The sequence below is a fragment of the Chiloscyllium plagiosum genome, chromosome 4 (assembly GCF_004010195.1).
Source record: "Chiloscyllium plagiosum isolate BGI_BamShark_2017 chromosome 4, ASM401019v2, whole genome shotgun sequence".
Lineage (NCBI taxonomy): Eukaryota > Metazoa > Chordata > Chondrichthyes > Orectolobiformes > Hemiscylliidae > Chiloscyllium > Chiloscyllium plagiosum.
This window is the reverse complement of record NC_057713.1, coordinates 3773710-3788040: the sequence shown is the minus strand read 5'-3', so window position 1 is coordinate 3788040 and position 14331 is coordinate 3773710. Positions and strand designations below refer to the sequence as shown.

The window sequence follows — 14331 nt, the reverse complement described above, 5'->3', positions numbered from 1 at the left end:
GGAGCCTCCTGTGAAGCGCTTCTGTGATGTTTCCTCCAGCATTTATAGTGAATTGTATCTGCCACTTCCGGTTGTCAGTTCCAGCTGTCCACTGCAGTGGTCGGTACATTGGGTCCAGGTCGATGTGTTTGTTGATGGAGTTTGTGGATGAGTGCCATGCCTCTAGGAATTCCCTGGCTGTTCTCTGTTTGGCTTGTCCTATAATAGTAACGTTGTCCCAGTCGAATTCATGTTGCTTGTCATCTGCGTGTGTGGCTACTAAGGATAGCTGGTCGTGTCATTTCGTGGCTAGTTGGTGTTCATAGTGTCTAGGAATTCCCTGGCTGTTCTCTGTTTGGCTTGTCCTATAATAGTAACGTTGTCCCAGTCGAATTCATGTTGCTTGTCATCTGCGTGTGTGGCTACTAAGGATAGCTGGTCGTGTCATTTCGTGGCTAGTTGGTGTTCATAGTGTTCAACTATCCTTAATAGCCACACACGCAGATGACAAGCAACATGAGTTCGACTGGGACAACGTTACTATTATAGGACAAGCCAAACAGAGAACAGCCAGGGAATTCCTAGAGACATGGCACTCATCCACAGATTCAATCAATAAGCACATCGACCTAGACCCAATATACCGACCACTGCAGCAGACAGCTGGAACTGACAACCGGAAGCGGCAGATTCAAACCACTATAAATGCTGGAGGAAAGATCACAGAACTGCTTCACAGGAGGCTCCCAAGCACTGAGGATCCCACCCAGACAGGGGACGAAACGTCTGCAACACAAATTCCCAGCTCGGCGAACAGAACCACAACAACGAGCACCCGAGCTACAAATCTTCTCACAAACTTTGCCAGTATCTACTGAGTTATCTATGACCCTTTTCCCCTGTATTCCTCACCATTCAGTTTGTTTGTTTGTCCCGAAAACTCTGATTAATATCAGAAATCTGTCCAGCGAACTGAGTGGTGCCATTAATGGCTGTGGACCTGTTTTGCGAAATTGATTATTTCATTGAGAGACCTCAGTGTGACCACAGTTCCCAATTTGTTTGTGAAGCAACAGGGCAGGAGAGGAAGGAGATGGATTTGGTTATTTTTTTGGCGGAAAGCTGGCCCACGGCGATAAGAAATTTGGAGTAGATTTAATTTTTGATAAGTTTGAAGCTTGGCTTGTTGGTACCTTCTGTAAAATGGTGTTGTCTGTTCAATTTGTAATTGATGATTGGATTGTCAAGGCTGGGACAAGAGGTTGCTATAGCAGTCCGCAGAGCCGCAGTGTGAGCAAGGTAGCAGTTTAAGTGGAACCATTACAAACTCAGAGATGTCAGTAATCAGTGCTAACTGCTCTCTGTGTGTAATCCTTGATGTGATCCGGTATTCGGGGAACTGTGTGAAGCCATCAAACAAATTATAATCAACACTCTACCTCAGCGATTGGCTCATTCGCTGTCTTGCAGTTAGAGACAAATAGCTTATACTCCACAACCCTCCCACCTCCCCAACAACCTTCATTTTCCAGCTTCACATAGATTCTTATTTATCTCACATTTAATCTGAGGCATTTCTGGACCTTTTGGATGCTGTTTCACAAGCGTGTGATTTGGAGCCAGTGGGGGACTCTCTCCCTCACAGGAGGGAAGGCTGGAGGGGGAGCTGGTCGAGGTGTTAGAAGGTTTGAAGAGGGTCTGGACAGAGCAGATAAGGATACATCATTCTGACTCACGATAGACTCAAGAGAGGTTGTACAAAACATCAGTGAGGGCACTTTGGGAGTACTGTGTGCAGTTCTGGTCACTCTTCTATAGGAAGGATATTATTAAATGGGCAGCACGATGGCTCAGTGGTTAGCACTGCTGCTTCACAGCACCAGTGTCCTGGGTTCGATTCCCGCCTGTCTGTGTGGAGTTTGCACGTTCTCCCCGTGTCTGCGTGGGTTTCCTCCGGGTGCTCCGGTTTCCTCCCACAGTCCAAAGATGTGCAGGTTAGCTGAAATGGCCGTGCTAAATAGTCCGTAGTGGAGAAAGTGAGGACTGCAGATGCTGGAGACCAGAGTTGAAAAATGTGGTGCTGGAAAAACACAGCAGGCCAAGCAGCCCATAGTGTTAGTCAGGGGTAAATATAGGGTAGGGAAATGGGTTTCGGTGGGTTTCTCTTCGGAGGGGCAGTATGGACTGGTTGGGATGAAGGGTCTGTTTCCACACTGTAGAGAATCTAATCTAAATTGAAGAGGGTGCAGATAAGTTTACCAGGATGTACTGGGAATGGAGGATTTGAGTTATAAGGAAAAACTCACATGACACCAGGTTATAATCCAACAGGTTTATTTGGCTTCACCTGATGAAGGAGCAGTGCTCCGAGAGCTTGTGATTTCAAATAAACTTGTTGGACTATAACCTGATGTTGTGTGATTTCTAACTTTGTCCATCCCAGTCCAACACCAGATCCTCCAGCTCATGAATTATAAGGAGAGGCTGGATGGGCTGGGAGTTTTTTCACTGGAGTGAAGGAGGTTGAGGGGTGACCTTATCGAGGTTTATAAAATCATGAGGGGCATCAATAAGGTGAATAGCAAAGATCCTTTATTTTTCCCTAAGATAGGGGAATTTAAAACTATTTTTAAGGTGAAAGGAGAAAGATTTTAAAGGGACCTGAGGGGCAATGTTTTCACACAGAGCGTGGTCTGTATGTGGAATGAGCTGCCAGGGAAGTGCAGGTATAGTTACAATAGTTAAAAGACATTTGGACAGGTACATGGATAGGAAAGGGTTTTTAGATTAGATTAGATTAGATTACCTACAGTGTGGAAACAGGCCCTTCGGCCCAACAAGTCCACACCGATCCTCCGAAGAGCAGCCCACCCAGACCCATTCCCCTACATTTAACCCTGACTAATGCGTCTAACACTACGGATAATTTAGCATGGCCAATTCACCTGGTCTGCACATCTTTGGATTGTGGGAGGAAGCCGGAGCACCCAGAGGAAACCCACGCAGATACGGGGAGACTGTGCAAACTCCACACAGACAGTTGCCCGAGGCGGGAATTGAACCCGGGTCTCTGGTGCTGTGAGGCAACAGTGCTAACCACTGTGCCACCGTGTCGCCCTCAAACCACCGTGCCAAACGCAGGCAAGCGATTGGGAAACCTGGTCGGCATGGATGATTTGGACTGAAGGATGACCCTATGGCTGAAGGTCAGAGATTCGCAATGACTGGCAAAAGAGGCAACTTAAGGAGGACTTGGGTAGCAGCTTGGATGCAGAATGGGAGAGTGGTGGAGGCAGGAATTTCAAACAGGAAATCGATAAACACCAGATAAAAGGGCACAATGAGTATTCCAGAAATACATTGCAGGCAGCAGGTAGAAACACAACGGGTCAAAGGGCCCCCTCCTCTACTGTAACCATGGTCATGATTCTGTGTGCTGCATCACAGTGGGAGTTAACTAATACAGAGTAACTCATATGGAGTTAACCAACTAACGATTAACTGACAGGAGTCATTAGCACAACCGTGGACCTGTCTGTTACACACAGTTGGATTCTCCTTGTGAAAGTGGAATATAATCGACAGCCACCTTTGATTTAATATATTCCTTTAATGCTAGAATTTCAAAACACTCTTGTCAGGAAGATACTGAAGCAACAAACTCTGAAAGCAATCATTTTAAAGCTATCAAAATGTTGCGTGTTAGAGAATTTCATTTTGACATCTGATTTGTAGAGTGTTTGAGGTGTCAGCTCATCATGAGAGCCTATATTGTCGTTTTCCAATCCCCTTACAGTAACAATCATCAAGGTAAAAACAATGACTGCAGATGCTGGAAACCAGAACCTACGATCGCTGCTTCTTGGACGCTGCCTGAACTGCTGTGCTCTTCCAGCACCACTAATCCAGTAACAATCACCATGCCCATTCACATTTGCAATTGCTTGCCATTCCCAAGTGCTAACTTTCAGTGCTGTTTGTCCAAATATACCCTGAGCATTCACATTTAGCAGTTCTGGAATCTACAGTACAGGAGGGATGGGATAGCACTGGGAGAGGGTGCAGAGGGAGATTTACCTGGATGGTGCCTGGGCTGGAGAGTCTCAGTGATAAAGAGAGATTGGACAGACTGGGGTTGATTTCCTTGGAGCAGAGGGGACTGAGAGGGATATGGTTGAGATGGATAAAATGATAAGGACATAGACAGGGTAGGCAGGAGGAAATGTTTCCCCTTGATGGAGGGAGCAGTGACCAAGTGGTTATGATTTAAGGGAAGGGGCAGGAGGTTTAGAGGGGGTATGAGGAGCAACATTTTCACCCGCGGATGATGGGCAATCTGGAACTCCCTGCCTGTAAGGGTGGGAGAGGCAGGAACCCTCATCACACTGAAGGAGGATTTAGATGTACTCTTGTAGTGCCAAGGCTATAGGCCAAGCTGGAGAATGGGATTGGAATAGATAGGCAGTTGTTTTTGACCAGAACCGACTGGAGGGACCATTTCCTGTGCTGAAGATCTCTATTTACAAGTTTCAAAAGTGAATAGTCTCACCCTTCCCTATGATCAGATCATCTGTCTTCTGTTTTAGGCAATATTTGTTTGAGGGATGATTATTGACCAGGACAAGGGAGATCTCTTCTCCCCATCGAAATAGGGCTGCGTGACCTCTCGCATCCACCAGAGAAGCCAAAATGTAGACACTGCAGATTGACTAACTCTGATAGTGCAGCACTCCCTCAGATGTGTGTCAGATGTGACTTTAGTGTGAGGCTGGGACTTAACGCACAAGCTGCAGACTCTGAGGTGGATGCACTGCCCCCTGAGACACTGTTTTACCTGCCTGTACCCGTCAGAAAACATACACTGATTCCGAGAGAGGTGTGGGTACTTGACCAATGCAGAAAGTTCACATCAACTCTGCACACAAGCCTGCGGTTGGTTTTTAATTCAGGATTTGTGTCCCTTTTGTTCAACTTGTCTCCACCCTCAGCCCCCGACTCCCCCTAACTCTCACCCTGAAATAATTCAAAATAAATGCCAGAGCTTCTGATTTAAGTTGCAAGGTTATCTTGGCTCTGACTGCTGCCTTCATTCAGGTAATGAAAATAGTCAGGATTAAATTCACTGATTCTTTATCCAGTCAGTTGTCTGATTAAATCCTTGCAGAGAAACCACTTGCAGAGACTGGTGCACTAATTACAGCATTGGCACAGGCCACTCCCCGCCTCTAGTTTGTGTCATTGTCTGCACAAGCCTTTCCTCACACCATTCACCTCACCTCACCCCACCAACAGCACCTTCAATTTCTTTTCTCCCATGTTTTTATCTAGTTTTCTCTCAAATGTATCTTCATCTCAATCTGTCTCTGTAGGAGATAACTCCACATTCTCCTGTCTCTCTCTCTCTCTAATACAGAAGTTTATCCTGAATCCCTGACTGGATTTATTAGTGACTTGCTTAAAATGGCTCTCGATTCCCTGGATTTAGATCTTGCTCATAGAAATGTCTTCTGCCTGACTCAGTATCAAAACCCTTTCGTAATTTCAAAGACCTTTTATCAGGTCATCCTTCAACCTCCCATCTCCCAATGAAAAATGCCCTCACTGTTCAATCTATCCTGTTTGTCCTCCTAAAGCCTTCTCTTCCTGTATTCCGTGCAGGAAATCACACAGAAACAGACCCTTCGGCCCAACTCCTCCATGTCCACCAGGTTTCCTAAACTAAACCGGTCCCACTTGCCTGCTTTTGGCCCATATCCCTCTAAACCTTTCCTATCCACGTACCTGTCCAGATGCCTTTTAAATGTTATAATTGTACCAGCCTCCACCACTTCCTCTGGCAGTTTGTTCCATATAAGCACCATCCTCTGGGTGAAAACGTTGCCCCACAAGTCCCCTTTTAAATTTATCCCCCCTCTCACCTTAAACTTATGTCTTTTAGTTTTGAACTCTTCCCCCCCTAGGGAAAAGACCTTGGCTCAGCACCTTATCAATGTCGCTCATGGTATTATAAATCTCTGTAAGGTCACCCTTCAGCCTCCAACACTCTAGGGATAGATGTCCAAGCCTCTCCCTATGACTCAAACCCTCCAGTCCCAGTAACATCCTGGTAAATGTTTTCTGCATCCTTTACCATTTAATAACATCCTCCCTATTGCAGGGCAAGCGAAACTATATGCAGTACTCCAAAGGTGGTCTCACTGGTGTCCAGTACATCTGCAGCATGACGTCCCAACTCCTATAGTCAATGCTCTGACCGATGGAGGGGGGCCGTTCTAAACGCCTTCCTGACCACCCTGTCTACCTGTCATATTGCTTTCAAAGAAGCCCCGGGTCTCTCTGTTTGACTCAACAAAATCATCAGAGGACTAGATAGAGGAAAACTGTTCCTGTTCATAAAAGGCGCAAGAATAAGTGGCCATAGATTTACTGTGTTTTGTAAATGAAGCAAGGGGAATGTGAGAAATGACTTCTCACCCCGTGAGCAGTTAGGGTGTGGGATTCGCTGCCTGGAAATGTCAGGGAGGCAGGTTCAACTGAGGCATTCAAGAGGATATTGGTTGGTTATTTGGATAGAGAGGTGAGCAGGGATATGGACAAGAGGCAGAAGATTGGCACTGAGTTTCGATGCTCATTGGGAGAGCTGGTGCAGACATGATGGGGTGATGGCATGCTTCTGCACTGTAACACCTCTGTCACTTTACAAAGCAGCTATTTGATTGGCATCACATTCACAAACAACCACTCCCTCCACCACCGACACTCAGTAACAGCAGTGTGTACCCTCTTCAGAAATCCATCAAATATCCTCAGCACCTTCCAAACCCACAACCACTACCACCTGGAAGGACATGGGCAGCAGATACATGGGAACCCCACCCCCTGCAAGTTCCCCTCTGTGCCACTCACTTATCCTGACCACTGTCCCTTCAGTACTGGGTTAAAATCCTCGAATTCCCTCTCTAAGGGCAGGTCTACCTTCAGCATGATATGGAGCTGCCGGTGTTGGACTAGGGTGGACAAAATCGGAAGTCACATGACACCAGATTATAGTCCAACAGGTTTATTTGAAATCGCAAGCTTTCGGAGCATCGCCCCTTTTTCAGGGGAAGTCACCTGAGGAAGGAGCAGCGTTCCAAAAGCTTGTGATTTTAAATAAAGCTGTTGGACCATAATCTGGTGTCCTGTGACTTCTGACTACAGCACATGGACTGCAGCGGTTCAAGAAAGCTGTTTTCTACCACCGTCTCAAGGGGCAACTAGAGAGAGGCGATAATCACTGGCCTGGCAAGTGGCACCCTCATCCCACGAGTGAATAAACACAAGGGTTTTCTAGTTGGTAATGCGTGGGTCAGACATGTACTCGGGTGCTGTGAGGTGATTTGACAGAAGCGTTTGGAACAGCTGCACGATGTACGTTGCTGAGGGTATCGGGAGGAACAGTCAGGAGAAGTGTTATACAGGGGAGGAGGGGGGGAGATGTGTTGCTGCAGACAGTGGCGGTGGGTGTCTGTACAAAAAAGCTGGTTAATGTAACGTGCAAAATGAACCTGTTGTGATTTAGCGAGTGATTGAACAGGCGCCCAGTGGGATGAAATGGTGACGGGTTTGACAGGGGCACATCACTTTCTATGAAAATAATGCACTTTTCTCTTTCTTCTCCACCCCCCGCCACACCCGACTGTTACAGAGGAAGGCCTTAACCATGAGTGTAAACTCTGCAATCAAACATTCGACTCCCCCGCCAAACTGCAGTGTCACCTGATCGAGCACAGTTTCGAAGGAATGGGGGGCACCTTCAAATGTCCAGTGTGTTTCACAGGTACGGGCTCCAGGATCTGGCAGCAGTGACTGCGGTAGTGCAGTGCTCCCTCAGTACTGCAGCATCTGTCAGGGGTCGGGGGGGGAGGTGGGGGAGCACTCAGAAATCCTGGGCTGGTGTTTGAACGCTCTGACCCAGAGGTGAGACCGACGCACGGCAAGCCAGCACAATCAGGGGCTTTTGATTTCTCGCTGCTGCCTGAGCTGAGTCATCTCACCTGACAGTCCTGTTTGCTGGCTGCGAATAATTTAGATTTGACCTCAAATGTACAATAAGAACGGTTTTCAGCAGCGAGCTGTGATCTAGAGTGGACTCCCTGTGCATTCAGTGGTGACAATCCTTTCTCTCTCACAGCGTTATCCACTTCTTCTTAATGCATCTGTAATGTTCACTTCACCTCAAACTTCCCCCCCCCACCCCCTCCCTATGGGAGTGAGCTCCACACTCCCCCCACTCTCTGGGAAAAACCATTTCTCCCAAGCTCCCCAATGGATTTATCACTGACTATCTCACAGTGACCACCTCTAGTTTTGCTCATTCCAACACTCTGTGCCTTCAGCAGAAACATCTTTCACAACCACCTGATGAAGGAGCAGCGCTCTGAAAGTTAGTGCTTCCAATTAAACCTGTTGGACTGTAACCTGGTATTGTGTGACTTTTAACTCTGTCCACCCCAGTCCAACACCGGCACCTCCACATCATCTTTCAGAATGTTTTAAAGACCATTATGAATCACCGAGCTGTCACAGTGCAGAAAGTGACCAGTTCGGCCCATCGTGGCCTACACCATTTCTATCCCCTAGTACCAATCTCCTGTATTTTCCCCATATCCCTGCTCAACATTTCTTTCCCAATACCCCTCCTGAATTGTCTCAGTTGAACCTGCTTCCCCCACAGTGTGTTCCAGACACTAACAACTCGCTGGGTGGAAACGATTTTTCTCACATCACTTCAAATCTGCACCCTCTCCTTATTGTGCCTTTTTATAAGCAGGAGCAGCTTCGCCTTGTCTGCTCTGTTCAACCCGCTCATGGTTTTGAAAACCTCTATCAGATCTTGTCTGTCAGCCTTTCCACAAGTTGAAATGGTCCCCATTGACAGACCACTACAGTACAAAACCAGAAGTAGGGCCAATTACCAGAACAGGATACATTCACAGGGTGAATCCCAGCAACAGCTCTTCATCCAGAGACTGCACAACACTGACAATGTCACTCAGGAGGGAGAGAAATTATTTGCAAGAAAATCCCCAGTTTGGTGAACAGATCAACAACTTCAATCAGAACCAGAGCTAGGGATCTTCACTAACACCTTAAACGTCTTCAATCTATGAGGCAAAGGCCATTATTTTTATCCCCCCCCTCCTCCCCCACCGCAGTAGAAGGAATATCCGATCTCGATGTCTCACCTCCTGGTTTCCTCCTGCTATATCTGCACCTTTTGCAGCTAGAGTGTGTCCTTTTGTATAATCGGCTGAGCCAGCCCGAGCTAACGGAAAGGGCGAATTGTGAGGAGGGAAAACAAGCTAAGCCAAACGAACTGGTGCTCCAATACCAGAGACAGTAAGGACTGCGGATGGTGGAGGCCACAGCCAGTAGATGTGAGACTGGAAGAACACAGCAGGTCAGACAGCAGAATTAACTTCAGAGGCTGAAACCCTTCAGCAGGACTGAAAAATTAACTCTCCTGCTCCTCGGATGCTGCCTGACCTGCTGTGCTTATCCAGCTTCACATCTATTGACTGGTGCTCCAACCTTGTCAGTGCTGCAGTTGCTAACATTCCTGGGAACAGCTTGAGAAGCTAGCAAGCTTCCCTTTACAGATGTTGCACAGATTTACAAAGTACCAGAGGAATTTCTGTTGGTTTGTGATCTCACTGAAGTCAGCCATGCGTTCTGGCAGCAGAACCTGGGAAATGTGAGGTGTGGTTACGCTCTGAAAAGTCGGGAAAAACTCTGTGCCAAAAAAAATCCTGGCAGGCAATTAATGATTCCTACATCCTCCGCACCTTCCAGATTTCTTAAAAGCAAAGATTTGATTTTTTTTTCTGTGCTGTTTTACCATAAAAACATATTGTCAATGTCAACACTGAAAGGAGTAGCTCATTCAGGTTATTTTTTTAAGTCTGCAGTCTGTGCAGTTTACTTGTTGAGTCCAGCTGGATATTCCCCAGTTCCAGAGAGCTTTATCAGTCAATGCAGTGCACTGTGTGTGTCCACTCTCACCCAGCTTTCCCTGGATTAGCTCCTCTGAACATTTTCAATGGCAAATCCCGCCCCAGGGCTCACAGGCAGAGAATTCACTGTGTTTTCTTTTCCCCACTCACTCACTGCTTCATCAAATCGTACGTTCCACAAGGAAACCTTTTCCGTCTGTCCCATCTCCTGGCTTCCTGACAGACCTGAAACAGCTCCATTGTCCCCTGACCTTTCCCGACAAGTTTTGTTCCCCTTTCAACAATTCCCTTTGGAAAATTCTTGCCGAATCTGCTTTCATCGCCCTTTCAGGCAGCGCATTCCAGATCACAACAGCTCGAGCTGTTCTGGAAAAATATCTTTTGTTTTCCCAACACCAACACCCCCTCCACTCCTTGGCTCTTTTGCCAATTCATTTTAATCTGTGTCTCTCTGGGCACTGACTGTCCAGCAACTGGAAAGCTAGTTCCTCCTTATTTGTATGGTGAAACCCTCTTCATAAACCAATAAGGCCCCTGCATCATAAGGTCTGAAGTGGGGATGTTCACCAATGATTGCCCAGTGTTCAGCAATGTTCACGACTCCTCAGATACTGAAGCAGTCCATGTTCAAATGCAACAAGACTTGAGCAATATCCAGGCTTGGGCTGACAAGTGGCAAGCAACATTCACACCACACAAATGCCAGGCTACGGCCATCACCAATAAGAGACAATCTAACCACTGCCCCTTGACATTAAATTATACTACCATTGATGAATCCCCCACTATTAATCTCCTGGGGTTGACATTGACCGAAACAAACAGAAACATAATGGCTACAAGAACAGGTCAGAGGCTAGAAACACTGCAGCGAATAACTCTCCTCCTGACTCCCCAAAGTCTGCCCACCATCTACAAGGCGAGAGTCAGGAGTGTGATGGAATACTCCCCACTTGCCTGGATGTGGGTAGCTCCAACAACTTTCAGGAAGCTTGACACCATCCAGGACAGCAGCTTCTTGATTAGCACCAAGTAAGATTTGTGCCACACAAATGCCAGGCAATGATCACTTCCAATTAGAGACAATCTAATCACTGCCCCTTGACACTCAACAGTGTTACCATCACTGGGTCCCCATTAGCAAAACCCTGAGGGTTACCATTCACTAGAAACTGAACTGGACTCGCCATTTAAACACATTGGCTACAACAGCAGGTCAGAAGCTATGAATCTTGCTGTAATTAATTCACCTCCTGACTCCCCAAAACCTGTCCGCCATCTACAAGGCACAAGTCAGGAGTGTGATGGAATACTCCCCACTTGTCTGGATGAGGACAGCTCCAATAACACTCAGGAAGCTCAACACCATCCAGGACAAAATAGCGTGCCCACATCCACAAAATTCACTCCCTCCATCACCAACGCTCAGTAGCAGCAGTGTGTGCTGCCTGCAAGATGCACTGCTGAAATTCACCAAAGACCCTCAGACAGCTCCTTCCAAACCCACGACCACTTCCATCTGGAAGGACAAGGGCAGCAGATCCATGGGAACCCTACACCCTGCAAGTTCCCCTCCAAGCCACTCACCATCCTGATCTGGAAACATATTGTCGTTCCTTCAGTGTTGCTGGGTCAGAATCCTGGAATTCCCTCCCTAAGGGCATTGTGGGTCTACCTACAGCACATGGACTGCAGCAGTTCAAGAAGGCAGCTCACCCCCACCTTCTCAAGGGGCAATTAGGGACGGGCAGTAAATACTGGGCCCAGCCAACGATACCCACATCCCATGAGTGAATAAATAATGTGTTTTCACCTCACTGTAATGACCTTGCAAATTGGTTCCTCAAAGTCCTTCCCACTAGTTGGTGGCCTGTAGTTGACCCTGAGCAATTGCAACTTACTCACTCCTTAACTCTCACCAGGTCAATTCTGCCCTTGACCCCTTTGGGATACTCTTGTTCTCCAGCACCCACCTTCATCAATAATGTTGCTCTTTGCTCTTTTCTTTCTTTCCTGTCTTTCATTAACACCTTGTATCCCCAAGAATATCTAACACTCAGTGCTGCCATTCGTGGGCGGCACGGTGGCACACATGGGCGGCACGGTGGCACAGTGGTCAGCACTGCTGCCTCACAGCGCCAGAGACCCGGGTTCAATTCCTGCCTCAGGCAACTGTCTGTGTGGAGTTTGCACATTCTCCCTGTGTCTGCGTGGGTTTCCCTCGGGTGCTCCGGTTTCCTCCCACAGTCCAAAGATGTGCAGGTCAGGTGAATTGGCCATGCTGAATTGCCCGTAGTGTTAGGTAAGGGGTAAATGTAGGGGTATGGGTGGGTTGCGCTTCGGCGGGGCGGTGTGGACTTGTTGGGCCGAAGGGCCTGTTTCCACACTGTAAGTAATCGAATCTAATCTAATCTAATCTAAAAAAATTCCTTGATCCAGGTCTCCAACATCACCACAACATCAGAATCCCTCTGTATGTGAATCCCACAGAATGTGACTCTTGTATGGCTCAACCATCTCAGTTAGTGCTCACCTATGTGCACTGTCAACTTCTTACAGTGAACTCACCTCACACCTTGCTGTTTCCTACTCTCCTGCAATCCTTCCGAGTTTCCTGTGGACTGTAGCTCTCTGATATTACCTCCTGGTTAAGACCATTAGATATAACAGCAGAAGTAGACCATTCAGCCCATCGAATTTGCTCCGCCATTCAATGAGATTGCAGCTCCAAAACGTCAACTCCAATTTTCTGCCTTTTCCCCACATCCCTCGATTTCTTTCCTCGTCCCACAGACCCGCGCAGTTTACTTCAATCCTCCCCAGCATCATGAACAACTTGGAGAAAGTGAGGACTGCAGATGCTGGAGATCAGAGTCAAGAGCGTGGTGCTGGAAAAGCACAGCCGGTCAGGCAGCATCCGAGGTGCAGGAGAGTCGACATTTCGACCATAAGTCCTTCATCAGGAATGTGATGAAGAGCTTATGCTCGAAATGTTGACTCTTCTGCTCCTCAGATGCTGCCTAAACGGCTGTGCTTTTCCAGCACCACACTATTTGACAGCATTATCATGTTGTCCCACAAGGCTCCTTTGTGACCCTTGCAGACAGACAAGAAAGCGGATTTAAAACAGGCAGGTCGTATGGAGGGCACACTCAAAGCTGAATGGCCTACTTGTGTTCCAAAGTCCTTTGCTCCCATTCTTCATCAGAGGGTTGTAGGGGTCTGTAATTCACTGCCAGAAAGCCTGGTAGAGCAGACAAACGTTTCTAGATGGTTTGAAAAGCCATAGCACACAAGGCTATGAGCCAGTGCTAGAAAAGAGGATTAGAACAGGTGGCAGATTGATGCCTGGTGCAGACATGACGGGCCGAAGGGCCTCTGTGCTGAAGAAAACTCTTTGTTTTCTATGAATCAGAAATCCTTCCTCCTGGAGCATCTCTCCAGCCACACATTCTTCTCCTCTATCGCCCCAATCCTGTACTCAATTGCACATCCATGGATTACAATATATGAAAGAGCTGTTTGCTAATTTCTACCGAGCTCCTAAATTCAGGATTACATTCCCCTTTCCTGCCACTGTCATTGGTCCCAATGTAGTCACAGTCACTCATGAGGCATTTGAAGGGGAGGCTTTGGAAGATTTGGATATGGGGGTAGGGCAGGCAGGAGATTTGTTTTACATTCATTAACGGGATGTGGGCATCACTGGCTGCGCCAGCATTTATTGCCCATCCCTAATTGCCCAGAGGGCAGTTAAAAGTCACCCACGTTGCTGTGGGTATGGAGTCACGTGTAGACCAAACCAGGTGAGGATGGCAAATTTCATTCCCTGGAGGCCTTCAGTTACAATCAGCAACAGATTCATGGTCAGCATTAGATTCTTAATTCCAGATTTTTATTGAAATCAAATTTCGCCATCAGCCGTGGCCAGATTTGAACCCAGGGTCCCCGGACTAACAATCCGGCAATACGGCCACTCAGTCACCTTCAGCGACATTGAATTTGGCGTTCGGTATTGGAGCTGGTGCAGGCAACGGCCTCCATCTTCTCTGTAACTAATCTGTGATGCTGCTGGTTACTCTCTGTCTCCTCTGGTTGGCCTGTTCACTGATCACCCAGCCTGCACGCTATCCTGGACTCATCGGCCACAGGACCACCATGGGTTGGGTGACCAGTTACTATCGCCACTCCCACTGTCTTTGTGCCCTATGCCCATCTCCAAACCCCCAACACCCCAAACTCCCCATCAACCCCCAATCCCCACACGAAGCCCCCAAAACCACACACCACCCCAAAATCCCACACCACCCCAAACCCAACACCAAACCCCCAAACTCCCAACACCCAAAACCCCCAC

At 47.5% G+C, this 14331-nt stretch overlaps 1 protein-coding gene across 2 annotated transcripts in view; it reads left to right on the top strand.

The window, feature by feature from the left end:
• Positions 1–14331, top strand: part of LOC122548816 (zinc finger protein 521-like) — a 282012-nt gene that overhangs the window by 210542 nt on the left and 57139 nt on the right. For both annotated transcript variants that reach the window (XM_043687614.1, XM_043687613.1), the window contains one exon: positions 7667–7798. In XM_043687614.1, coding sequence (XP_043543549.1) covers positions 7667–7798 — 132 coding nt within the window. The remainder of the gene's footprint in view (positions 1–7666; positions 7799–14331) is intronic.